The sequence below is a fragment of the Sus scrofa genome, chromosome 1 (genome assembly GCF_000003025.6).
Source record: "Sus scrofa isolate TJ Tabasco breed Duroc chromosome 1, Sscrofa11.1, whole genome shotgun sequence".
NCBI lineage: Eukaryota > Metazoa > Chordata > Mammalia > Artiodactyla > Suidae > Sus > Sus scrofa.
Genome location: NC_010443.5, coordinates 271,164,837 through 271,190,484, shown reverse-complemented (window position 1 = coordinate 271,190,484; position 25,648 = coordinate 271,164,837). Strand labels below are relative to the sequence as shown.

The 25,648-nt window shown below is 46.6% G+C and overlaps 1 protein-coding gene across 4 annotated transcripts in view; it reads right to left on the bottom strand.

Moving 5' to 3' along the window:
• The window catches only part of NUP214 (nucleoporin 214), a 106,455-nt gene that overhangs the window by 19,808 nt on the left and 60,999 nt on the right, over positions 1-25,648 (bottom strand). For 3 of the 4 annotated variants that reach the window (XR_002337892.1, XM_005660529.3, XM_005660530.3), the window contains exons 25-30: positions 18,484-18,559; positions 16,834-16,912; positions 15,074-15,164; positions 12,710-12,771; positions 8,189-9,955; positions 7,317-7,387 (exon numbers count right to left, since the gene is read on the bottom strand). Coding sequence is in view for 2 of the 4 variants with exons in the window: in XM_005660529.3 (XP_005660586.1) it covers positions 7,317-7,387; positions 8,189-9,955; positions 12,710-12,771; positions 15,074-15,164; positions 16,834-16,912; positions 18,484-18,559 (2,146 nt within the window). In the remaining 2 variants the exon portion in view is untranslated. Of the gene's footprint in view, positions 1-13; positions 3,708-3,783; positions 7,388-8,188; positions 9,956-12,709; positions 12,772-15,073; positions 15,165-16,833; positions 16,913-18,483; positions 18,560-25,648 lie in introns of those variants that run through there. The other variant, XR_002337898.1, reaches the window with a different exon arrangement.

The following is a 25,648-nucleotide window of genomic DNA, read 5'->3' as shown; positions in this document are numbered from 1 at the left end:
TTGGTCTTTTTGCCTTTTCTAGGGTTGCACCCACAGCATATGGAGGTTCCCAGGCTAGTGGTCGAATCGGATCTGTAGCCACTGGCCTACGCCAGGGCCACAGCAACGCAGGATCCGAGCTGCGTCTGCAGCCTACACCACAGCTCCCGGCAACACCGGATCCTTAACCCACTGAGCAAGGCCAGGGATCGAACCCGCAACCTCATGGTTCCTAGTCGGATTCGTTAACCACTGCGCCATGACGGGAACTCCACCACCAGCAATGTATTAAGAGATCTGGCTGCTCTGTATCTTTTCCACATTTGGCCTTGTTAGTTCTTGGATTTCAGTAATTCTGTGGGTATGAAACAGAATCTCATGGTTTTAACCTGCACGTCTCTGATGATTAACGGCACTCAGCAAGTTTTCATGTGTCTTACGTCTAGTGCTTTCTGTGTTCTAGGAAATCTTTGTCTTCCTGGTGGTTTCTTTGCTGTGACGTTCCTGACGCTTGGAGCCACATAGTCCCTTGTTTTGGAAGCTGTGGGATGTTCTGCAGCCTCCCTGCCCCTCCCACCCCATGAGGATCAAACGTGTCTCCAGATGTGACTGTGAAATTCCTCTGGGGGCAGAATCAGGATCATCAGTTGAGAAGCTCGGACCAACCCCAAGGAAGCTACTCTTTCTGCCTTTTGCTACAGTTGCCATCTATTTAAAACCTTGGTATTTAACTGCACAGCACACTGTTTCTCTTTATGTCATCAGCCTCTCTTCTTCAGCTGCTTTACAATTTTTCTTTTGGTATTTGGTTTTCGGAAGCTTAGCTATGACATAGCTATGGATGGTTTTCTGGTATTTACAGTTTGAGTTCACAGAGCTTCTTGGATTCATGGATTCCCATTTTTTTGTTTTTTGTTTTTCCTCCCAACAAATCTGGACAAGCTTGGCCACTGCCTCTTCAAATATTTTTTCCATCCCATTCTGTCTCCTCTCCCCCAGGACTCCGATCGCACATACGGTGCACGGCCTGGTACTGCTGCACAGGTCGCTACTGTTCCGTCCAATCTCTTCTCAGCCTCTCTGAGCTTCATTTTAGGTAATTTCTATCGACATGTTTTCAAGATCACTGTTCTTGTTCTTCTATAGTATTCACTCTGCTGTTAAACCAAATCATTTTTATTCTGGATACTGGTTTTAAACTTCACACGCAGATTGGCTTTCTGTCTGTGTTTATAGTTCCCATTTCTCCGCTCAGATTCTTTCTTCAAACATTCTTTTACTTTCCTGTACATCTTTAGGCAAAACGGTTATTATAAAGTCTCCGCATGCTACTTCCAACGCCGGATCATCTGTACATTATTTTTTGATTTCTGAAGTGCGACTGTGGGTCTTCCTTTTGGGAGTGTCACATAGTTTTGCTAGGTACACCGACACATATATAGAACAACAGTGGCGTGGTGACTGAAGCATGCTAAGCTTCCGCAGCGAGAGAGGCCCGCCTCCCATCTGCACCTCAAGCGAGGAGGGGAGTATGCAGGCTTCGCCAAGTACTCAGTTGACTGGGGACGTGTTCACAGATTTAGAATGGACTCGGCTCTGGTTAGCCTGACACTGTCTTTGCTTAGGGTTTAGGTTACCAGCTGTATACATGTCGGAGCTGGAGCCTGGAGCCAGGAGGCAGCTGGGCTGCAGTGTTACCTTTGGGATCAAGAGTTCCAGGGGATCAGGAGATGGCGAGACTGCAAGTTCTTTCTGCTTTTACTCCTGCCCTTATTTCCTTCCTCTTAGCAAAAGGGGAAGGGGGGAGGGGTGAATAGGAGATTTTTATACTGAACTTGCAAGGCTGTCAGATTCCATTAAAAAAAAAGCTTTATTGGGATATGATTCATATACCACACTAGTCACTGATTTAAAGTATAAAATTTGATGGGTTTTGTATATTACATCTTTAAGTTCCCAAAACTTTGGTAAAATATATGCCATTGAACTCATTTTAACTGTTTTTAAGTATATAATTCAATGGCGTTAATTATATTCATGATGTTGTATAATTACCACCATCTATTTCCAAAAATTTTACACAACAAAAATTCTATAACCTAACAATGAATTCTCCAGTCCTGCTCCTGGTAGTCTCGCATTTCCAGCTCATATAATTGGAATCATACAACATTTGTCCTTTTATATCTGGCTTATTTTACTTAGTATAATGTATTCCCGGTCTATCCACATATAATACGACTCACAAGTCCATTCCTTTTGAAGGGTGAATAATATTCCACTGTACGGACACACCCCATTCTGTTTATCCAGTTAGCTGTCGAGGAATACTTGGGTGGTTTCCATCTTCTGGCCACTGTGAATAACGCTGCAACGACCACTGGTTTCAAGGGCCGGAGTCCCTGCTTTCCGAGCCTTTTGGTATATACCTCCACGTGGAACTGCTGGGTCATAGGACAGTTCTACATTTGGCTTTTTAAGGATCCACTTTTCGTAATGGCCACACCATTGCACACTGCAACAGCAGTATAGGAGGGCTCCAATCTCTCTGCATCCTTGTCAACACCTGTCATTCTTTGTTTTGGGAAATTACAGTTCTCCTAGAAGACGTGGAGTGCTAGCTCACTATGGTTTTGAATTTTATTTTCCTAATATTTCTAATGCTACTGATTATCTTTTCACGTGCTTATTGGCCATCTGCTTTGTTTGTTCTCACTGGTGCCAATAACTTCTTTCCTCTGGCTCCTTCTCCAGCCAGTGAACTTCCTGCAGCCAGGCCTCTCGCCGACTTTCCCAAACGCAGACCTGACATTTGCCCCCGAAAGCTGCTGTACCATCCTGCTCACCTAGGATTAACTCCCCTCTCTGGAAATCAATCCAAAAAGGCTTGCTGCCATGTTTGACAGTCCTCGGGGGACAGAGCTTAGTTTCCAAAGATGGCCGTGGTGCTGTTTCTAGGCCTAAATGCTCTTCTAGAGCAGGAGGGGACGTCTCTTCCCCTTCCCTTGAAGCTGGGTGGGATTCTGGGACTGTCTTGAACAAGAAGATGCTGAATAAACAAGGCCCCATGACTTCCGGGGACAGGGAAGATAAGGTGACACAGCTTCCGCCTGGCTCCCTCTCTTTTTTGGAATGTTGCTCCTTGGAACCAAGCCACCAGGCTGTAAGGAAGCCCAGCCACACAGAGACGCCACACGTAGATGTCGCAGCCAAGAGCTCCAGCTAAGGTCTGAGCTACCAGCCGAGCCAGCCACCAGAGAATGCTACTAGGTTTGGGGGTAATACCCACAGAATCAGTGTGATTTTCACACTATCTGGATTTTTCCTGGTATTAGGATGAAAGTGGAGGTCTTCTGTATTGTGGCCAGAATCGACCTTTCTTAGATTTTTCTGAGAATACCCCCACCACCTGAAAATTCCATCATTTTTACCCTGCCTATCCTGTGCTAGTCACAGTCCTAAGCACTGGGGATAGAGCAATAAACATAACAGGTAAGGCCCTGGCCATGACGGAAAAAGTATTATGTGACTTCCTAGCCCTTCCAATGGCCAACGTAATTTCTGTGAAGGAAGACTAAGAGCTGGGGGCGGGGAGGGTAACCAATGCGGAGTTTATCAGAGTAAGTTTTAAACCTCTTGGCTCAAAGTATGCTTATGAGAGGCAGAAAATAAATTATACCTGTGAGTCACCTACGACTCTTTCACAATGTACTATACCTGTGAGTCACCTACGACTCTTTCACAATGTACTATACCTGTGAGTCACCTACGACTCTTTCACAATGTACTATACCTGTGAGTCACCTACGACTCTTTCACAATGTACTATCCATCCCACTACAGGATAACGCAAGCTCATCCACCCGATGGAATGTCCACAACCCCCTGGGCTGCTTCTGGTCTTCGGCTCTTACAACACCGCACCCTGGTACACAGGTGCACGAGTTTCTCTAGCGGGGTGCAACTGCAGGGCTTTGCTAGATCAGGCTAAACTATCTCCCAAGGGGACCGTGCCAACCCACCCCCCGCCCCAGCTAAGCGCGACTGTGGGTTCCTGTGGCTCTGCTTATTCATGGCCCTTTGGTATTGCTGGGTTTTACCATTTCTGCTGTCTGACCGGTGTGTGTCTCTCTGTGGTTTTCATTTGTGTTCCTAATTAAGTTGAGTATGTTTATTGGTCCCCTGGCCACCCTTTTTTAAAAAATGTTTTATTTGTCTAAATTGTGGTAAGACTTGACTATTTAAGCATCTGAGGCGTGTAATTCAATGGCGTCAAGCATCGTCCACGACGCCGGTGTAACCCGCACTAACCTCTTCTATGACGTCGCACGGTCAGGGTCTTCACGCCGCGTTTTCTGTTAAGTTCACAAACTTTCCGTGCAGCGAGCTCGATGACTTCTGACGAACAACTGTTTGTAACGCTGCACATTTAAGACATCCAAACATCGTCAGTGCTTCCGAAGGCTCCTCGCACCCCCTCTACAATGTCCTAACGGCACTACTGGGATTTCTATCGTGACAGCTACGTGTTGCCTCGACTCGACTCCCGAGGCAAATGCAAACCCAGAGTGTGGGCTCTCGCGTCTGCTTCTCTCACTGGACACCGCACGTGCGGGGCGCGTCCGCTTCGTCTGCAGCGGGAGGAGCAGCTCTGTCGCACTCGGCTGCGTAAATACGGCACAATTTCTCTGTCCGTCCTTCCACTGGGGAGCATTCAGGTCGTTTCCTGTTTGGGGCTATTCTGAATACACTGCTCTTCTCGTCCCGACCTTCTGGTGAACACAAGCACTCGTTTCTGTTGGCTACACAGCTAAGAGCAGACGGGCTGGGTCAACAGGGCCTCCATCTCGTTTTGATGCCAGAGGGATTCTGTGAACTTACGGGGCCCGCCCCGTGCGAGCGAAGCTGCTCCACTGCCTCACCAATACTGAGTAGCGTCAGCCCTTCAGTTTCAGCCATTTTGGGGGGGGTGCAGCTGTCTTTCTTCTTTTTGATTTGTATTGTTTATATATTCTGAATACAATTACTCTGCTGGCTATACATGCTACAATTTTCCTATTTCATGGCTTGTTTTACCCTAAAATTAAGAAAGCTGTCATTTTAGTGAGGTTAAATTTTCCTTCTGCCTGAACACTATCCTTTAGGATTTTCCTCAGGGCTGCCAGGCATAAACCCTCTCAGTGTCTGCCTGAAAAATGTCTTGATTTCACTTGGTCCTGTACAGATATTTTTTGCTGGGTTCAAAAATTCTAAGTAGAGAGACTATCTCTGGCTTTCATGTTCACTGCCAAGAAATCAGCTGTTAGTCCAACTATTGCTCCTTTGAAGGTCACCTGGTTTTTCTCCTGAGTGCTTCCAGTATTTTATATTAGTAGCAGTTTCACCAGGGGAGGTCTTGGGTTTAACTTCCTTTTACACATTCTGCTTGGCATTTGCTAGACTTCTGAATCTGTGGGTTACTATCTTCTGCTGGTTTTGGAAATCTGTCTCTTTCTCTTCTACTATTACCATACTTTCTCTTCTCCCTCCGATTAAATGTATGCTAGATTTCCTCTGTAAAGACTCGTTCTTTCTCTTTCGTACTTTCCACGTTCTCCACGATGAATCCCAGGTAACTTAATCTGATCCTCTAGTTCAAGGGTCAGCAAACTACAGAGTCCCTGGGCCAAATCCAGCCCACCATCTGTTTTTGTAAAGAACGCTTTATGGGAACAAAACCATGCTCATTCACTTATGTATCATCTATGGCTGCTTTTGTGCTCCAATCGCAGAGCTGAGTGGCTGTGACAGAAGCAGCATGCAGCTCTCAAAGTCTAAAATATTCACTATCTGACCTTCACAGAGAAAGGTCTCTGAACCCTGACCTAGTATAGGACTGCTCTCTTCAGCTGGGTCTGATCTGCCGATTTAACCTGTCAGTTGTCATATTTTTCTAGAAGTCCTATTTGGTTCTTTTTCAAAGCTGCTGTTATTTTCAAGTTTGTCTTCTTTTAAACATGGAAAACAACTGCTTTACAGCCTAGGAGGTCTTTGCAAATGTGTGTCTCATGTTGATTCTGGCGCTTATTCACAGTTCCTTGTGGCCTTTTGTGATGAATTTACCTGTGGGAATGTCCTCTAGGATTATCTGCGGCGGAAAGTTACTTTTCTCCAGAGGGGTCTGTGCTGTTCCGCCAGACATCTGGAGACACCAGCATGCTCGAGCTGGCTCAGGCCACATCCTCCGGCTGAGACTGGTGGACACGGCGCGAGGGCCTCTCAGCGCAGACCTTGGGGAGAGGCGTCTGCCCCTTTGCCCTTTAAGTTACTAACACAGGGCAGTCAGGTGTTCTCCGAGTAAAGGATGCTCGCAGGGCAGAGCTGGCTCCTGGGCGCCTCTACAGGCTCCCATTTCCCCTTTAATCTGGTTTGGGAAAACAGCTTGTTGGTTTATAAGTGCTTCAAAAACTACGGTCTTTATGTTTTACCTAGCCATTTTAGCTGTTTTTCAGGGAGGAACTTGGTTTGAATGACGTTACACATGATGATCAGAACTTGAAAAAAATCCCAACTCTCAGTTTCTGTCCAGGATCAGACAAGGACAGAGCCCATCTTCAAAGAGAAAAGATGATAAAGAAGGTCCCCTCCTGAAGACCCATAAGAAACATGTGGTTATGGCCGCCACTTTCTCAATGGCGGGCAAACACCAACTCCACCTTCAGAAAGCCACCATCACGCCAACAGGTCAGGACGCCTTGTGAGCGCACTATGGTCTAAGAGCAGCTGGCTTTTCTAACAGTGAACTGAACCCCTCGGAGTCCTCAGTGTCTTCATCTGTCAGGTGGGGATAACAACAGCACCTGCCTTACACAAGCACTGGTGTGTCAATTCACATACAGCCCCCCAAACCACACCCAACACCAAGAACCACTATCTGGACACACTGGCGTGGCTCAGGTCACCAAATAGCTTAGCACAAAGAACACACACAGTTTCTGCTGCATTCTTTTTCTTCTCGCTTAAACAACCACTTAAAAAAAATAAATAAACTCAGTTCAAGAGCCTTTAAAAAAAAAAAAAAAAAGAAGGGCCAAGGAACCTAACAACAGGCAGAAGATGAATGGAAATCAAGCAATGTGCTTTAAAGGGCTTTCCGGAAGGACTGCCAAGGATCAAAACAGTCGTGATTTTCTCAAATCAGAGGCTGAGGCTTCCGCCTCCCCGAGAGAACCCCCGAGGGCAGAGCCCGAGGACCACAGGGCTGTCTGCTGGGCTGGGCGCGCCTGCTAGTGATACACGAATAGCACGCGTGGGTCTGATGGGCGCGGACATGAAAAGAGGCAAACACACGTATTTACCTGGCCGAAGACTGTGCCCCCGGTATTGGCTGCTTGACCAAACAAAGAACCAGTATTACTAGACCCAAAACCTGTAAAATAAAAAGAAAAGTTTATTATTATTTTTCTTTTTTAAGTGAGGAAAACAAGCGTTTATGGAGAGGAGAGAGGGATAGTAGGTGTGGAAAGAGCATAGGCAGGCCCTGGCGGGGTGAGGGGCTGGGAGAGGGACAGAGAGAGTAAGAGAGAAAAGCTGAATTTGGATGAATCTTCTACAATACTGAAGTTTTTTTTTTTTTTTTTTAAATGGCACTCAGGTGTGCTCAAGTACCTCGTAATAAGTCAGTTGATCTGTTTTCCAATCTAGGCAATGGAGAAAATAACGAGTAAATCACTTAAGAGACCTTTGATTTTGTTTCCCCTTCCTTTTTTTAATTTTTAAAAATTTTGTCTCAGACTAGGGTCTAATCAGAGCTATAGCCACTGGCCTACGCCAGAGCCACAACAACACAGGATCCACACCACGTCTGTGACCTACACCGCAACTCACGGCAACGCTGGATCCTCGACCCACTGAGCGAGGCCAGGGATCGAACCTACAACCTCATGGTTCCCAGGCAGATTTGTCAGCCACTAAGCCACGAGGGGAACTCCTCCCCTTCCTTTTCATTTGAACGGTTTTTTCTTTTTTGGCTGCACCTGGGGCATCTGCATGTTCCTGGGCCAGGGATGGAACCTGCCCCACAGCAGTGACAAGGCCAGGTTCTTAACCCACTGAGCCACCAGAGAAACCCTTCCCTTCCTTTTTTTAAATTACAAAGTAATGCAGGTTTGTTGCAAAAGTTTCAAATAACACAGAGGACAACAAGGTAAAACCCTCCACGAGTCCTTACCTGAAGCTTGACAAAAGCTAAACCCCGAGGAGGAGGCCGTCGTGGTGGCGGCCGAGGTGCCACCAAACACAGAGCCTCCCTGCCCGAAGCCAGGACTCTGACCAAAGGCAGGAAGGTTGCTCTGGCCAAAGAGGCCCCCTCCGGTGTTGGCAGAAGACTGTCCGAACGAGAAGGAGCTGGAGCTGCTGGTGCTTGAAGAGGCACCGAAGACATTCCCGCTGCTGGAGGCAGGGGTGGAGGACGCAGCCTGACCAAAAGCGGGCACGGAGCTGAAGCCGGGCTGACTGAAGGAAAAGACGCTCCCGGGGCTGCTTGTCGACTGCCCGAAGGCCGGGGCCTGCCCGAAGCTCGTCTGTCCAAAGACCCCTGTGCTGGAGGCGCCAAAAGCCGGACTGCCGAACCCTGCGCTGCTGACCTGCGGCGTGGCGGCCGCCGTGCTGGCGAGGCTGCCTGTCTGCTGCCCAAACAGGCTTGGCGCCGTGCTGGCGGCCACCTGCCCGAACATGGGGGTGGCAGAGGGGGCAGTGGCTGGGTTGCCGGTGAGCTGGCTGAAAGCTGAGCTAGAACTGCTGGCAGGTGGCTGAGTAAAGACAGACGAGCCCGAAGTGACAGTCCCAAACACCGGCGTCTCCGCAGCGGGGCTCGGGCCACCACTGGACACAACACTGGCGGTTGCGGGGGGTCGGGATGTTTCTGGGGCCGCAGGGACCGGGCTTGCGACTGCAGGTGCGGCGACGGCGGCCTGCCCGGGAGCCGAAAGGCTGGGCGCTGGCGGCTCCGGCTGGACGTCGGGGCTCCCAGGGGCCGCTGGCGTGGGCTCCGCGGGAGGCGCTGCGACAACGGACCCGGACGCCGCAGCGCTGGGGTTGCTGACGGCGGGCTGGGCCGGAGCGGGTTCTTTCTTGACAGAGTCCGAAGCCGGAAGAGGAGCCTGGGGCAGCGGGGCTGCTGGGTGCTGCCCCAGAAGGGAGGCGGCTGGTGCCGAGGCCTCGCTGCCACCCGGCTTCTCAGGCAAAGCCGACGGCGCGGCTTCTTCGGCGCTTTTACCAGAGGCCACGGGCGGGGTGGGAGCAGATGCTGAGCTCAGGAGGCCCCCAAACGACAAGGTGAACGACGCAGGCAGCGAAGGGGCAGTGGTAGCCGACGGGGCAGAGGAGGGCGCGGCACCACTCGTCGGTGGGCCTCCAAATGAAAAGCTGGTCTTAGTGCCACTCAGCGACATCCCCCCAAAGCTGATGACCCCCGAGGAGCCGGCCGTGGTGGGCGGCAGGCTGCTGAAGACGCCGGCCGTGGAGCTGGGGGCGCTGGTGCTGGCGGTGGCCGGGGTGGCTGGGCCCGTGAAACTGAAGGGCGACGGCTTGGGGGGCTGAGCACCGGCACCAGCGAGGCCGCCGGAGGAAGCCTTGTTGGCCGGCTTCGCAGAATCCTCCGCTTGGCCAACCCGCAGGCCCGAGAAACTTCCCAGGGTCTCTCCAGCCAGAGAGCTTGGAAAGAGGAGCTCTCCCGCCTTGGACGGCGGAGCTTCCGGCTTGCCCGCAGGGGTGGAAGGCACCGGAGCAGAGGGTCCAGAGGGTCCAGAGGGCGCCGTGGCTCTGCTGCCGGGTGCAGCGGGCTCTCCGGGGGAGGTGGCGGCAGGTCCGGGGGTATTTGACGTCGTCCCTGCCGAGGGAGCGGGGCTCTCGGGCCCGGTCTCATAAAACGGTTTGCCTCCCCCGCCAAAGGAGAACGGGGCGAGCTGGCTTGACTCTTTACTGGGGGGCGGTGGCCCTAGCAAGAACAAGAAAGGAGGAAATGGGTTGGATGTCCCAAAGCATGACCCCTCACGTGCTGGGCACCTTGCCCAAGCCAGCCTCCCCCGGACAGTCAGGGCCGGCTTGCTGGGGCGGCTGCCCTGGGTCGGGCCAACCCATGCTCTCCCGCGGGAACGTGAGCCGGGTCACCTCACTGGAGGGAAGGGAACGCTCCCCCTTCCTGGGACCACTACATACGAGTACACCCAGACCTAGAGCACGGGAAACTAAGCCGGAACTCCTCAGAGAAACAACAAGGCATCTTCCCGCACCGCCCCGGTGGGGTCTCCCCCGTAACACTCTTGGCGGAGTACAAGCCTCCGGACCTCCCGATAGACCAGCAACCGAGCCCAAATGCAAGCCTTTTCTTTGGTTTTACGGGCAAAGTGTCCGCCCGCAGGCCACTGTTTTTACCGACAATTCAGGGCGACTTGGAGGGCTCTCCTCCGTGAGTGCTTTTACAGGGGCAGTGCAGCCTGCTGGCCAAGGACCTGGGGTGGCTCTGAGGCTCTGCCGCTTGTCAGCTGCGGGACTCTGGAGAAGTCACCTGACCTCCCTGGGCTTCGATTTCTCCACGTGCAGGACAGAGATTAACAGCATGTACCTCACAGAGTCGTCGAGAAGATTAAATGGAACATAACCGAAAGTGCTCACAAGGCCTCTCCAAAGAGTGGCCAGTAAGTAAGAGTACCTAAAATCTGACATTTATAAACTCAAATGAGTCTATCACAAGTGCGTGTTGGTATCTCTAACTCCATAGTGTTTTTTAAAAAGTTTGGCTTAAAAAAAAAAAAAAAAAAAAAGAAAAGAAAAAAGAAAAAGAAAAACAGGAACTCCCTGGTGGTCTAGTAATTAGGACTCGGCGCTTTCACTGGTGTGGCCCAGGTTCAATCCCCGGTTTGGGAGCTACAATCCCACATCAGGCTGCTGTATGCCGTGACCAAAAGACCAAAAAGAACTCTGGCTATCGCCAACTCCCGGGACCACCACCAAAGTCCCTCCTACCAGCGATCATTTCGAGAAGCCCCTCTTTGTATCACGGTGTTACACTGAGCTGTTCATGTTCGGGCTTGTTGTCGTCTCTTCTATTAATGACAATGTTCATGGAACTACTACTGTGTTTTACCAAAAATTTATTCCATTGATGATTTTTGACAATTACTGTGTTCCTCTCCAATGTTTTCTATCATTGAGATGTTTTTCTTCTAGCAGTTGGGACTGGGAAGAGGGTGGGCTCCCAGGGTAGTCTGCCACAGCTAAGTGGGAAGAACGTTTAAGAGTTTCTGTCCCAGAGACAGGAATGAAATCACGAACGCCCCAAGTGCCACACATGTCCAGGACGTCTGCTATGCTTTCAGCCCCTGGCCTTCCTCTAGGAGACTGCAGGAGATCTCCTTTGCACCAAAAAACTTTTACCACTTGCACTGGCACATAGAAAGCGCTCGAAAATATCTGTAAAATGAATATATCAAAGACGGTCACTGTCTCTTATGACAGGGGAACCTGGAGAGAACCGAAATGTCCAACAGGTGAATGGTTAATCATGGCACATCCTTAAGAGGGAAGTTAGGTGGCCATTAAAAGCGACGTTTATACAAGTTTGGCAATAATACTGGAAAACTCACAAGAAATTGTGTTAAATGCAACTGGAAGCAAAAGCCCTAGAGGGAAATACAACGACAACTCCAGGGGTCCCAGGCATAATGTCTGATTCTAGAAGACATCACTTGTGCAAACTGTGACGATCACTCTTGGAAGTAAAAGAAATATAAGCTCATTGGGCTTATCAGACACAACCTAGAATAGATTTATAAGGAGATCCTGCTGAATAGCATTGAGAACTATGTCTAGATACTCATGTCGCAACAGAAGAAAGGGTGGGGGAAAAAACTGTAACTGCAATGTATACATCTAAGGATGACCTGACCCCCTTGCTGTACAGTGGGAAAATAATAAAAAAAAAAAAAAAAAAAAAAAAGAAATACAAGCTCAATTACTTAAACTGAGAACTAGAAGGCACATAAAAGTACATCTGGTTTCCTTACAGGTCCCCACATGCTTCTACAACATTAAAAACTTGCTGGTTGGCAGATCGCTAACAACACTCATGGGACCAGTGTGTTTTCTGAAGGGTTGTCAAGGAAGAAAGATGAGCTCAACCTCCTGTTTCTATAGTAATACGTCCATCTCATCCTACAAATTGACAAAAGTTTAAATGACATATGAAAAAGGTAGAGAAAGAAATTCTAATTTATGTGTAAATATTCACATTTAAAGCATAGCCCCGCTTTTCTAGAAGCAAATCTTTTCCCTGTTCATTTAAGCTTTTTTTAAATTAATTTTTTTAAATTGAAGTATAGTTGGATTTAGGTGTACAGTTAGTTTTAGGTACACAGCACAGTGATTCAGTTATATATAAATATATATATATATATACTTTTTCAGATGCTTTTCCCTCATAAGTCATTACAAATACTGAGTATAGTTCCCTGTGCTATACAGGGTCTCTGCGGCTTCCTTTCCTTGTTCTTAATTATGAAGACAGAAGTCCTTCCCAACAATTTCTTAATTCCAGCCCATTTCGAATGCGCAATACCAACATCAAATTCCCTGCAGATACTTTAAGCAAGAGTCAGCACCGCAAGTAAAATGTCAACACATCAGCACCCCACCCCCCGCCCTTGTTTAGGGGGAGACGCAAAAGTAATGCTGTGCCATGCAGACACTGTACCTTGTGCGGCAGTGAAACTAGACGATGGTGCTGGTGGGATCATCCCAAAATTGAATCCAGTCCTAGGGAGTGGAAGACGACAAGTTAAAAGGGAACAAACCTAAGGTGCACCATTGCCCTTTTAATAGCACACTTTAGAATTCGTTCACACAAGCTGCCCTCGAGGGACTCAGAGTCTGGAAGATAAACGTCAGCAAAGTAAAAACACATCAGCTTCGATGCAATAGAGCCGTCCCAAGCTCTCTAAGCAGGGAGAGGTAAGAAGGGAGTAGCAGGAGAGAAGGCCTCGAAAGAATGGCTGGGCCTTCCGTGGCAGAGGCTGGGGTGGGAACCTAGTCCAAGGAAAGCAAAGGAGAGAACTGCACTAGGGAGAGTTCCCTTGTGGCATAGCAGGTTAGAGATCAGGGGTGGCTGCCGGCACAGTGCAAATAAACAAAGAAATCAACAACCAGAAATGCACTAGGGGAGTTCTCATCGTGGCTCAGTGGTTAATGAATCCGACTAGGAACCATGAGGTTGCGGGTTCGATCCTTGGCCTTGCTCAGTGGGTTAAGGACCCGGAGTTGCTGTGGCTCTGGTGCAGGCCGGTGGCTACAGCTCCAATTAGACCCCTAGCCTGGGAACCTCCATGTGCCGAAGAAACGGCCCTAGAAATGGCAAAACAACAACAACAACAAAAGAAATGCACTAGGAATGTGCCTGCGGGAATGAGCGGATGGTCCCAAGACCTAGGAGCACGTCAGGAGAACACAGAGCACTGGGGAAATGATGGACGGCATCAAAGAGGAGCAGCCACTGTCTCTGCTGTTTGGACAGGACGCTTAGTTTGGGACTGCGAAACTTGGTTCAGAAACTTTTCTGACTCCTTTCTCCCCTCTCCTCTCCTTCTGCACATTTTCTTTACACCACAGTCAAAGAAGAAAATTCAGCACAAGTTGAACCAGAATAGACTCTTCACTGTGAGAAAAGCTCAAATAGCACACTTAAAACCATCCAGCTTTAAAATATAAGGAATCAGAGTTCCCACTGTGGCTCAGTGGTTAACAAATCCAACTAGGAACCATGAGGTTGCGGGTTCGATCCCTGGCCTTGCTCAGTGGGTCAAGGTTCCGGCGTTGCCATGAGCTGCGGTGTAGGTTGCAGACGCAGCTCGGATCCCGCGTTGCTGTGGCTCTGGCGTAGACCCGGGGCTACAGCTCCGATTCGACCCCTAGCCTGCGAACCTCCATGTGTCGCAGGAGCAGCCCTAGAAACGGTAAAAAGACAACAAATAAATAAATAAATAAAATATTAGGAACCAAACATATTAACTATAGTTATATATAGGTAAGTAATGTAAGGATTTAGATTTTTCCTTTACCCATCACTGGCTTCATCTAATGGACAAAGAAGATGTGTAAACACTTCATCATATTAGAAAAAAACAAGTCTCTTTCTTTGTCTCAATCTTGGTGAAGAGATTTTATCTACCAGAGGTAAACACTGACCTGAGCACCCAAACCGCTTCAAGTTATTTAAGAATGGTTCTTAAATAATGGTTCTTCTTGGTTCACAGAAATAAAGGTTAATCTTTAGCATTTGTAAGAGATGCAGTAACTCCTGGCACTGACCTACTCTTTAAAATTTGCTCCCACCTACCTTTGATAAGTATAAAACATAATGGTTTACAGTAAAATACATGCAATTTTCCCTGTCGAATTCTATTCTACCTTCCTTTTTCCTCTTAAGGTTGAAGAAGTTCAAGGAGATTTTGCTGGTTACAAACGCATAAACTGAAACAGCTTAAGAGGCTTTTCTGACGGAACTGAATGCGCAACCCTTCGATGGTAAAAATGCTTCGGACACGGAGTTCCCGTCGTGGCGCAACGGAAACAAATCCAACTAGGAACCATGAGATTGCGGATTCAATCCCTGGCCTCGCTCAGTGGGTTAAAGATCTGGCGTTGCTGTAAGCTGTGGTGTAGGCCGGCGGTTACAGCGCCGATTAGACCCTTAGCCTGGGAACCTCCATATGCTGCAGGGCGGCCCTAGAAAAGACAAAAAAAAAAAAAAAAAAAGAAAGAAAATATCTGTGTGATAAACCAGATCAACCAGAGACCCACTACCAAAAGAAAATGAGGCTTATTCTAAAAAACAAACCAAATAAATATGCAATAATACACATATAAACCTGAATCAGAGGGGAAACAGACTGACATGAGACATTAAGCTACTGCCAGTATCATCAGATGCATGGCTACAGTGATGAGAACGCCACGATCCTGTGCCGTTAATACACACGAGTCGACCTCTTACTGCAAGGTTAGCGGAAGCTGTCTGTAAGGTTGCTAGTGATCTGCCACCAAATTTAAGTTCACTACTGACCCTGACGGAGAAAAGGAGAAAGTCTTGCTGAACTGCCCGACAGCAGATGGAGTGGAAGTCACAGCCGCTTCTATCTTGGCTGCCCCTGGTCCTGAAATTAGGGGGGGGAAAAAATTAGGAAAAGCCAGCTAGAAACACCATTCCAGTTTCGTTCTCTGCGGCACCGAATGCGTGGTGCCCCGGAGCGCACCCATGAGGCGCCGGCGGCCAGAAGGAGAGCGTCGCCTGAGTCGCCTTCTTTCTGGCTGTGGCACCGTCAGTTCCAGTCCTGGACACATCCCCCTTTCCCCTTTCCAGGAAAGAGGAAAACAACAGGAGTGTCGTTCAAATTGAAGGCTTTAAAAATAGCTCTTTAATGACTGAAAAGTAATATATACCAAAGGGAGAAAATCCAGAGAGAAACAGGTAATGCTCACTAGGTACCTCTGAGTAGTGACTTCATGGCTATTTGCTTTCTCTCCACATTTCTGTATTTGCCATAGACGTTTCTGTATTTAAGTAATGTATCTGTATTTTTATGCTAGAGAGGTGACACGCACTGGCTGCAACACAGAGAAGGGCAGTCCCTCGCCCTCTCTGCTTCTTCCTGCTGTAGCCACCTACTAATGGTGTGGGCATGAGCTACAGTCTTTCCCCTCTTGCTCTCCTTTTCAAAAGGAGGGAGGAGTGGGGGAATTACATTTAAAAAGACCAAACCAAACCGAAGAGTAAGAAAAAACACCTTTTCTTTAAGTAACTAGGGGTAAATATCTGTAAAATTATTGAAAACACCACTAGGACACAAGAGGATGTGCACAAGGATGCCCAATGCAGCCTTACGTACAATCTTGAAAAATTAAAAACAATCTTGGAGGTCCTGTCGTGGCTCAGTGGTTAACAAACCCGACTAGGAACCATGAGGATGTGGGTTCAATCCCTGACCTCGCTCAGTGGGTTAAGGATCTGGCGTTGCCATGAACTGTGGTGTAGGTTGCAGACGCGGCTTGGATCCCACGTTGCTGAGGCTCTGGCATAGGCCAGCGGCCTCAGCTCCGATTAGACCCCTAGCCCGGGAACCTCCATATGCTACGGATGCGGACCTAGAAAAAGACAAAAACAACAACAAAGACAGCCTGAACTATTGCCTGACTACTGGTAAAACTTAGAGGGTACAACTGTCCAGTGAGGTCCCAGGCCCCCATTAAAATGAGTGAGGCCTGTCCTTCCAGGTTTGACAGGAACTCCTGATTCTTAACTTCAGGAGAGACAAATGATCTCCAAAGAATCCTTGATGGAGTTCCCATAGTGGCTCAGCGGTAATGAACCCAACTAGTACCCATGAGGATGAGGGTTTAATTCCTGGCCTCGCTCAGGAATACTGGATTAGATCTACTCTGAGATCATATCTTGTCAGATCCATTTCCTTTCTGTATTTCCCCATCTCTGGACTTGTCGCTGGAACTCCAGAGAGATTCTCTTTCCTGTTAGTAGAAGAAGCAGAGTTATTAGCTCAATGTTCCAATTCACTCTGCTCTCAACTTCGACATCCAGCAAAGGCATCTGTGCTTCTGTTCAGGAAAAACATTCAAAGCCAGGTTTTCGCCTACTGTTCTCACAGGGCTTGTTAATTTCCCAGAGATTCTACAGCAACTGTATCTGAGGCCTTTCAAATGCATCTTTACCTGATTTCACATCAGCTGCCTTTGTGATCCAGAACAATTATTTCCATTGTGGAGCTTAGAAAATACCTTATTTTCACTAAGACAAAAGTACAAACTGACCTGAAGCTTTATCACCAGATGACAACTGACTGGATGCTGGGGTGGACCCGGGTGGCTTTAGGGAATTTATCAGCGACCCCTAGAACAGAAGCAAAGCATTTATGTGAAACCACAAACCAGCTTCTGAAATAAGGAACATGTTAAATGATAATTTAAAGAAGCAAGTACAAACACTTTTATTTAGTTTTGTTTTTTAAGTTTCAACGTAGGCCCATATTTTTAAATGCTTACCACATGTAGGATGCTATCAGAGACAGGAATATCCTGCAAGCACCAAAAAAGAAGCCACGCCTGTTTAGCTTGTGGTTATTGCCTCAGTGCCTGACACAACACTTGGCACATGAAAGGTGCTGGAATATGTGATACACAAGTGAAGGCAGAAATAAATGATAGAGGAGTTCCCGTTGTGGCTCAGTGGTTAACGAATCCGACTAGGAACCATGAGGTGTGGGTTCGATCCCTGGCCTCGCTCAGTGGGTTAAGGATCCAGCGTTGCCGTGAGCTGTGTGGTGTAGGTCGCAGACTCAATTCGGATCTGATGTTACTATGGCTGTGGTGCAGGCTGGCAGCTACAGCTCTAATCAGACCCCTAGCCTGGGAAGCTCCATATGCTGCAGGAGCGGCCCTAGAAAAAACAAACAAACAAAAAAAAGAAATGAATAGAATAAGTTCTGGTCATCAATAGACTTATGATAAGATTAAAAAGCAAAACTCTTCAACTTATCCATCTCCAGTCGATGTTCTTTTACTCTCGTTTGTCATGATTTACGCTTTACCATGGGTCCCCTTATCTGAACATGAAACCTCCAGAAGAAACACTAAATGCTAATAGTTTAAATGCCATGATAAGTCACGGCAAACTAAGGAGCAGGATGCCAAGTCTGAGAACTCACTATGGCAGGTTCTGAGGTTCAATCTCAAACATGATCTAAAATCACTTTTCTAGAGACAGATATTAGAGCAGCAGAGGAACCAAGTTCTCTCGGGAAAGTTTCAGAGAAACACTGGTCTACCTTTCAGCCATCTCCTATCATTTTCTTCCGGATTTGCTCAACTGTTTATAACATAACCTAGTTTTGTAAGAGACAATGTTTACCAGGCAAAAGCCAGAAAGTAGACATAACAAAATCACTGAATATGCAAGGTCTGAAAAACCGAGGTTGCAGAAGAAAGCATGAGACCCGATTCCCCAGAGGCTGATACCGAAAGGGACAATGAACAAAGCGGGAGACAGGAAGAAGGCGGATGACTTGGGTTCCGGCTCTGGTCAGCCTGCGTCAGTTCCCTGAGCCTTCATTAATGGAACATACCCGAACACCTGTCTGGTCTACTGCATGGGGCAGCAGTCTGGGTTAACTGAGGCGGGTTAAATGAAAGTAAATTCCAACCCAGACTGCCCATACGAATACAAGGTATCAGAGCTATGACTGGAGATGACTAGATGCAGAATGTCAAACGGCCCCCAAAGACAGTGTCAGGTCCTGACCGACCTACTACATAAAGCCTGGTATAAACTGTGGGGAAAGCATCCCAAGCCTTTGTCAGACTTACAGGTCATTTCATCAACATAAGGACTTCAAAGAGTACTGTCTTCAGGGACAAAGGCAGTCACTGCATGTCACGTGAGCAAAGCAAAACTTGGCAAGTTACCTGCTTAGTCTGGTTAGCAGTCACGGGGCTCAGCACGGGGTGAGGTGTCTTGGCTGCAGAGTACGGCACTGAAGCGCTGAAACACACAAAGCATACACTCAAGAGAAAGGCGTGACGAAGCAAAAACCACATTCGGCCCCCAGCCAGCCTTCTGTCCAAAAAAAAATAATACCAATTTTGGGTAGAATATAGACGTCTGGGACCTGGCCCAAGTCATCGCACATTCTTCTGACTGAAGAGTAAAATCCTTTACACGAAACTTCAGTCTTTGCAGAAAAGTCAAAGCACTGGCCCTAAAATCTATTTTCTTCCTGCCATTCTAAGGGAAAAAGTTATAAATATTCAGAAGTAGATCTTTCTCTTCCCTGGAGAGTGAGCTTTCCCCACCTCGTCCCTAACACGGCACCACTATCCCAGATCACGTGGGGCATTCCCGAGTCTCTTTCCCAAACCTGAGAAAACGTTCAGCGGGATCTCGGGGCTGTACACGATCTGCAGCCTGCGTGGCTCAAAGGAGAAACCTCGGCTGCGCACAGCAACCAGCCCCGAGAGCCCAGGGCTCATCCCATCAGCAGCCAGAGACTCCGAGGTACCACGTTCAGTTTCCAGCCTGCGCGTCTGCTGTTGTATGCAAAGTGCATCTTGTATTTGTAGAAAGTTCCCACCACCTTTTGTTAACCCTGAACACAGGATGCAGGCAACTGTTATTTATCTGTCCTCAGCCCAGAGCGCCACTGACTGGTATGGAGAGCACTAGCAATTATAGGACCTGGTTTTATTTTTCAGACTCCCATTTAGGGAGGAGTAATAATTTTCCATCAAAAAATTAACTTGGAAGAAGGAAGACAAAAATAAGCTCATGCCTCATAGAAAAAAATTATCAAAACAACTTAACAATCTTCCAAATCACCTTAGGATACTCTGCTGGAATAACATGGGAACCTTCCCCAGCAAAAACTTTATTACATTGAGAGAGAAGGAAAAATGGAGTTATTTTCAATGAAATAAAACCCTCTTTATTTTTCCACTGAAGACAGAAGAATATATATACAACCAGCTCTCTGAAGAAACACATCCCTGTCCCCTGAGATAGTCCACCAAGCAGGTGCACAGGTCCACTGCTCCCCCTCTGCTGCAGAATCACCAAGAAAAAGAACATGCGAGTGAGGCTCTTGGGACTGAGAAATCCCTGGGCAGACAGCACGCTTGGGGGAAAAACGATGTGAACGCATGCAAATCACAAGGGAAATGAAAATCTTTCCTGTTTTCTCAAAGATAAGCAAAAAAGAAACTGCAAATAAAAATGAAAGAAGCAATTCATCCAATTTTAAAACACTTCCGACACTCCCAATTTAGTTACGACATGATGGTAAACTAAGCTATTCATGAAGCAGATGAGGTATAATTATTTATTGTTCTATTTACTCGTGATAATGCTGTGACTCTTTTGGGTGTTCTAAATCTCCAAACACACCAAGTTAGGATTCACGATACTGACACACCGGGCCACCTGACAACCCCGCAGAGAAATGCTGTTTAGTGTCATCAGCTGAAAAATCAGCTGACCTCATTGGACCCACTATGATCCAAGAGGACGAACAGAAAAGCATAGTATGCCACCGAATAAACGGCTTCGAAGATTCGGGGATGATCATGAACCTAAACAATGGAAATCAACAACTAGAAATGTTCGAGATGAAAACACCACACCTGGATGACTGTTTTCTACTTCCTGGCAGTGTGGACCTGAAAAGAGATCATCAGAAATTCATTTGAGTGCTCTGTTCCATAACTGAAAACAGAACCCCAAGGACCACGGGCAGAAAACGGCGCTATAACCTGTACTTACTACCCGAGTCTACAAACGACGTCTGCACTTCCGGCCAGCTAGGGCACTGCTTCAGAAAGGAGTAATGGTGTCACAAAGGTCCCCCAAAGTAGTAAAATTAGGTTCTTGGAGAAAAACAATTCCAAGAGAGCTTAAGTTCTCTGACTCTCCATAACCCAGGCCACTCTGATAAAAAGCACTACACAAGTGGAGGTGAAAATACTAAATATGATAAACATGGGAAAATGTCACGACAAACCGCTTTCAAACCCTGCCTCGAACAGAGAGGAGTCTCTTTTTAAGAAGCTTAACGCAGGAGTTCCCGTCGTGGCTCAGTGGTTAACAAATCCGACTAGGAACCATGAAGTTGTGGGTTCGATCCCTGGCCTTGCTCAGTGGGTTAAGGATCTGGTGTTGCCGTGAGCTGTGGTGTAGTTTGCAGATGCGGCTCAAATCCTGCGTTGTTGTGGCTCTGGTGTAGGCGGTGGCTGCAGCTCCGATTGGACCCCTAGCCTGGGAACCTCCATGTGCCGCCAGAGCGGCCCTGGAAAAGACAAAAAAAAAAAAAAGCAGCAGCAGCTTAAAGCAACATCACCCACCTGTTGTCTCCCAGGTCCTGTGGGTCAGCACGGCTGAACCGCCTCATGGGGGAGCGAGCAGGGCTGCATTCTGGATGGAGGCTCTGAACATGAGCTCTCTCCAGGCAGACTGTTGGTGGAATCCAGCTTTTCATGCTGGAGGACTCCATATCCTTTCTGGCTCTCGACTGGGGGCTGCCCTCATCTCTCCACAGCTGACAAAGCCCTTCTCACATGCCCCCACCATGTTTACAGGAGGCAGGGTTTTGTTTTGTTTTTTGTTTTGGCTACACCCCATCCACACTGCCTGCTGTCACAGGCAGGCTAATACATGCACAGTCTAGGGAAGTGTGTGCTATACACAATGATAAAACTGAGTTGTTAAGACTGTCAAACATTAAGATTTCGGCTAGGCCCTTTCTTAGTGGTCCCTTAAATGTTAATGAATTTTAACAAGGTAAATATTCATACTATTGTTGTGAAAGAGGACAACCATTCTTTTACCTATTTCAACTTTTTTTTTTTTTTTTTTTTTTTGCTTTTTATATCTGCAGCATATGGACGTTCCCAGGCTAGGGATCGAATCAGAGCTACAGCTGCCGGCCTACACCACAGCCACAGCAACGCAGGATCTGAGCTGCATCTGTGACTACACCACAACTCACAGCAACGCCGGATCCCCAACCCACTAAGTGAGACCAGGGATTGAACCTGCATCCTCATAGATACTAGTCAGTTTCGTTTCCACTGCACAACGGGAACTCCTCTATTTCAACATTTTCAAAGGGCCCCAAAGAGCCCCTTACTTTAATTTTGGTAAGTCTTAAAGTTAACTACTTAAACAACTGTAACTTTTCTGGTAGTAATTTTTTTTTTTTTTTTTTTTGGTCTTTTGTCTTTTTGTTGTTGTTGCTATTTCTTGGGCCGCTCCCGCGGCATATGGAGGTTCCCAGGCTAGGGGCTGAATCGGAGCTGTAGCCACCGGCCTACGCCAGAGCCACAGCAACGCAGGATCCGAGCCGCGTCTGCAACCTACACCACAGCTCACGGCAACGCCGGATCGTTAACCCACTGAGCAAGGGCAGGGACCGAACCCGCAACCTCATGGTTCCTAGTCGGGTTCATTAACCACTGCGCCACGACGGGAACTCCCTTTTCTGGTAGTAATTTAAAGGTAAGACAAAAAAGGAGACAGGACCACTTACCAAGAGCAACTGAAGAAACAAAAAAATCAGGAGAGAAAAAGGAAATAATAGAAGAGAGTGAAAACAAAAGCTATCGGGGTTTTTTTAGCTATTAGACAGGCAGTAATCTTCAAGTCTGATAATCCTGGCAAAGATATGGGGAACCAGACTGCCACACACTGCTTGCAGGAAGGAGAAACTGGTACAAGCTCTACTGAAGAATTTGACAACAATTACAAAACTTATACTACGTACACACACTCACATATACGGGTATCTGCCTTGCCTCAGAGATCTTCCACTTGAGAGTTTATCCAACAGATAGGACTGCAAGTGTGCAAAATGATCTAAGTGTCAAATTACTCTAGCGTTGCTGGTAACAACACGAGAAGGATGTCCCCAAATGTCAGTCAGTAGGAAAAAAGAAACAAAAAAAAAAAGGCTACTGGTTCCTATTCTTAGGGGTCTTTTACGTCCGTCAGTGGAGACTGGAACTACCAACTGCTGTCTCCTGTTGGCAAATTTTATGTCTTTGACGACTCAAGTACTTTCCAAAATACCACTGAAAAGTCAGCTAAATCAAACTAGTTTTGGCATGATGTCTAAATGCCAAAAAACTTAAATAATGCAAGTTGGAATCACATTAGAGCTTTTAAAAAGATCTATATTAAATACGAAAACAGGATTCTGTTAAGAGAATTTATAATGGCACAGAAAAATGTTATTAAGTTTCATGATTAAGTTGAAAAACAGGTTTCAAAGCAGCACGTATTCAAACGTTATTTTAACAAACTAAATTTTCAAGGGATAAAGATGAACATGTAAACAGTGACCAAACACTTGCAGTGGGAATAAAAGTCATGTTAATTCTGTTCTTCTTAACTACCTGAGTTTTTTTATATTGTCTACAATGAACTTTTTTTTTTTTTTTCGTCTTTTTGTCATTTTCTAGGGCCACACTCGCGGCATGTGGAGGTTCCCAGGCTAGGGGTCTAATCGGAGCTGTAGCCGCTGGCCTACACCACAGCCACGGCAATGCCAGGTGAGAGCAGCATCTGTGACCTACACCTCAGTTCATGGCAATGCCGGATCCTTAACCTACTGAGCGAGGCAAGGGATCGAACCCGCAACCTCGTGGTTCCTACGATGAACATTTGTAAGAAGAAAAGTAAAAGGATGAAGGTTTTTTTTAAGGCTATGGTAATTACTGCAGTTATTATTCTTAAAGTGGGGCAATTATCTTTACGCCAGTGAAAGAAAAAACTGTCAACCTAGAATCCCTTACTCAGGGCAAGTATCTTTCAAAAACAAAGGCGAAATAAAGATTTTGGCAGGCACACACAAGCTGAAAGAACTCAGATACCTCAAGGAATGTTAAAGGAAGTCCTTCAAGCTCAAGGAAAATCATACCAGATGGAAACCTGGGACTAAACAAGGGAAGGAAGGACACCAGAAATAACTGCATGGGAAAGTAAAAGGTGTTTTTCTTATTACTTTAGTCTGTTTAAAAGGTAATCAACTATTTATAAAAACATCCCATGGAGTTTATAATACAGGGAGAAGTAAAATATACAACAACAGCACAAAAGTGAAGAGGGGAGAATTAGAAGAATATTATAAGATTCTTACATTGGATTTTAGGAGTATAATAACAGTTAAAGATGTATCCTATAAACCCTAGTATAACTACTTAAATAATACACAACTATAGCTAAGAAGCCACAGAAAAGATGAATTAAAATCATCAAAAAATTACTCAATCCAAAAGAAGGCAGGAAAAAAGAGGAACAAAAGAACAAAGAACAGATGGGTCAGAGAGAAGACCAACAGCGACGTGTCGGATTAAGACCCAGACATGCTAATGATCACGTTGGACATAAATGAGCCATGTACGCCAATTCAGTCAGAGATTATCGGCTGGATGGAAAAGCAAAGACCCGACTACATGCTGCTACGAGAAACTCATCGTAGGAGTTCCCGTCATGGCACAGCAGAAATGAATCCAACTAGGAAGCGTGACGTTGCGGGTTCAACCCCTGGCCTCGCTCAGTGGGTTAGGGATCCGGCATGGCCGTGAGCTGTGGTGTGGGATGCAGACGCAGCTTGATTCTGGCATTGCTGTGGCTGTGGCGTAGGCCGGCAGCTACAGCTCCGACTGGCCCCCTAGCCTGGGAACCTCCATATGCTGCAGGTGCGGCCCTAAAAAGCAAAAACAAAACAAAACAAAAAACAAAACAAAACCCAAACTTGTTTTCAATATAAAGACACAAAATAGGTCCAAAACAGAAGGAGGGAGAAAGATACACCACGCAAGCACTAAACAAAGAAAGTTGGACTGGCTACATTAACACCAGATAAAGTAGATTTCAGAGCAATTAATCTGAACAAGGGAGAAAGAAGGGCATCTTGTTTGACAAACCAGGTCATTTCATTAACAGAATGTAACAATCCTAAACACAAAATGGTGCAGCTGCTTTGGAAAACAGCCTGGACTATGTTTAGCTCAAAAAGCTACACAGAGAATTATCATATTACCGAGCAATTCCACTCCTCAAACATTACCTAAAATAACTGAAAGCAGGGACTCACAGAGATACTTGTGCAACAACAGTTCACTGCACTATTACTACCATTCACAACAGCCAAGCGGGAAACACCCAAGTGTCTACTGACAGATGAATGGGTAAGTACAACAGGATACATGCATACATGCCAAGAAAGGAATGAAATTCAGATGCATGCTACAACAAGGATAAATCTGAAAACTCAAGTGAAATAAGCCAGACGCAAAAGGACAAATAATACCACGTCATCCTACTTATATGAGGTACCCAGAATAGGCAATTTTTTTTTTTTTGGTCTTTTACGGCCGCACCCATGGCATATGGAGGTTCCCAGGCAAGGGGTCCAATCGGAGCTGCAGTTGCCAGCCTACACCACAGCAAAGCCAGATCCTTAACCCACTGAGCAAAGCCAGGGATCGAACATGCATCCTCATGGATTCGCTTCACTGAGCCAAGTTCTTAGAGACAGAAAGTGGAATAGAGATTCCAAGGGACCAGAGGCAAGGGGGAGTAAGAGCTACTTTTTAACAGGGTTTAATGGGATAATTAAAAAGTTCTGGAAACAGTGCTGAAGGTGACACAACATTGTAAACGTACTTAATGTTACTGAATTATACATTTTAACATGATTATAATAATAAAATGTGCTATATATATATATATATACACACACATACTTTATTGCAATAAAAAGTTTCCTACCTGTTCTCCCTATTTCTGTCACTCCCCATTCCAGCCCTTTTCCTCTGTTCTCAATATAAGAACCAGAAGCTTCCCACTGAAACTATAGGTCAACCAAATCAGCTGCATTTACCAAAGCTCATGGAATTTTATACTTAAAAAAGGTGAATTTTACTGTGTGTAAATTAGGCCTTGATATATATATATATATATATATATATATATTTTTTTTTTTCCCGGTTGTGCCTCTGGCATACGGAAGTTCCCCAGCCAGGGATTGAACCCACGCCACAATAGCAACCTCAGCTGCTACAGTTGGATCCTTAGCCT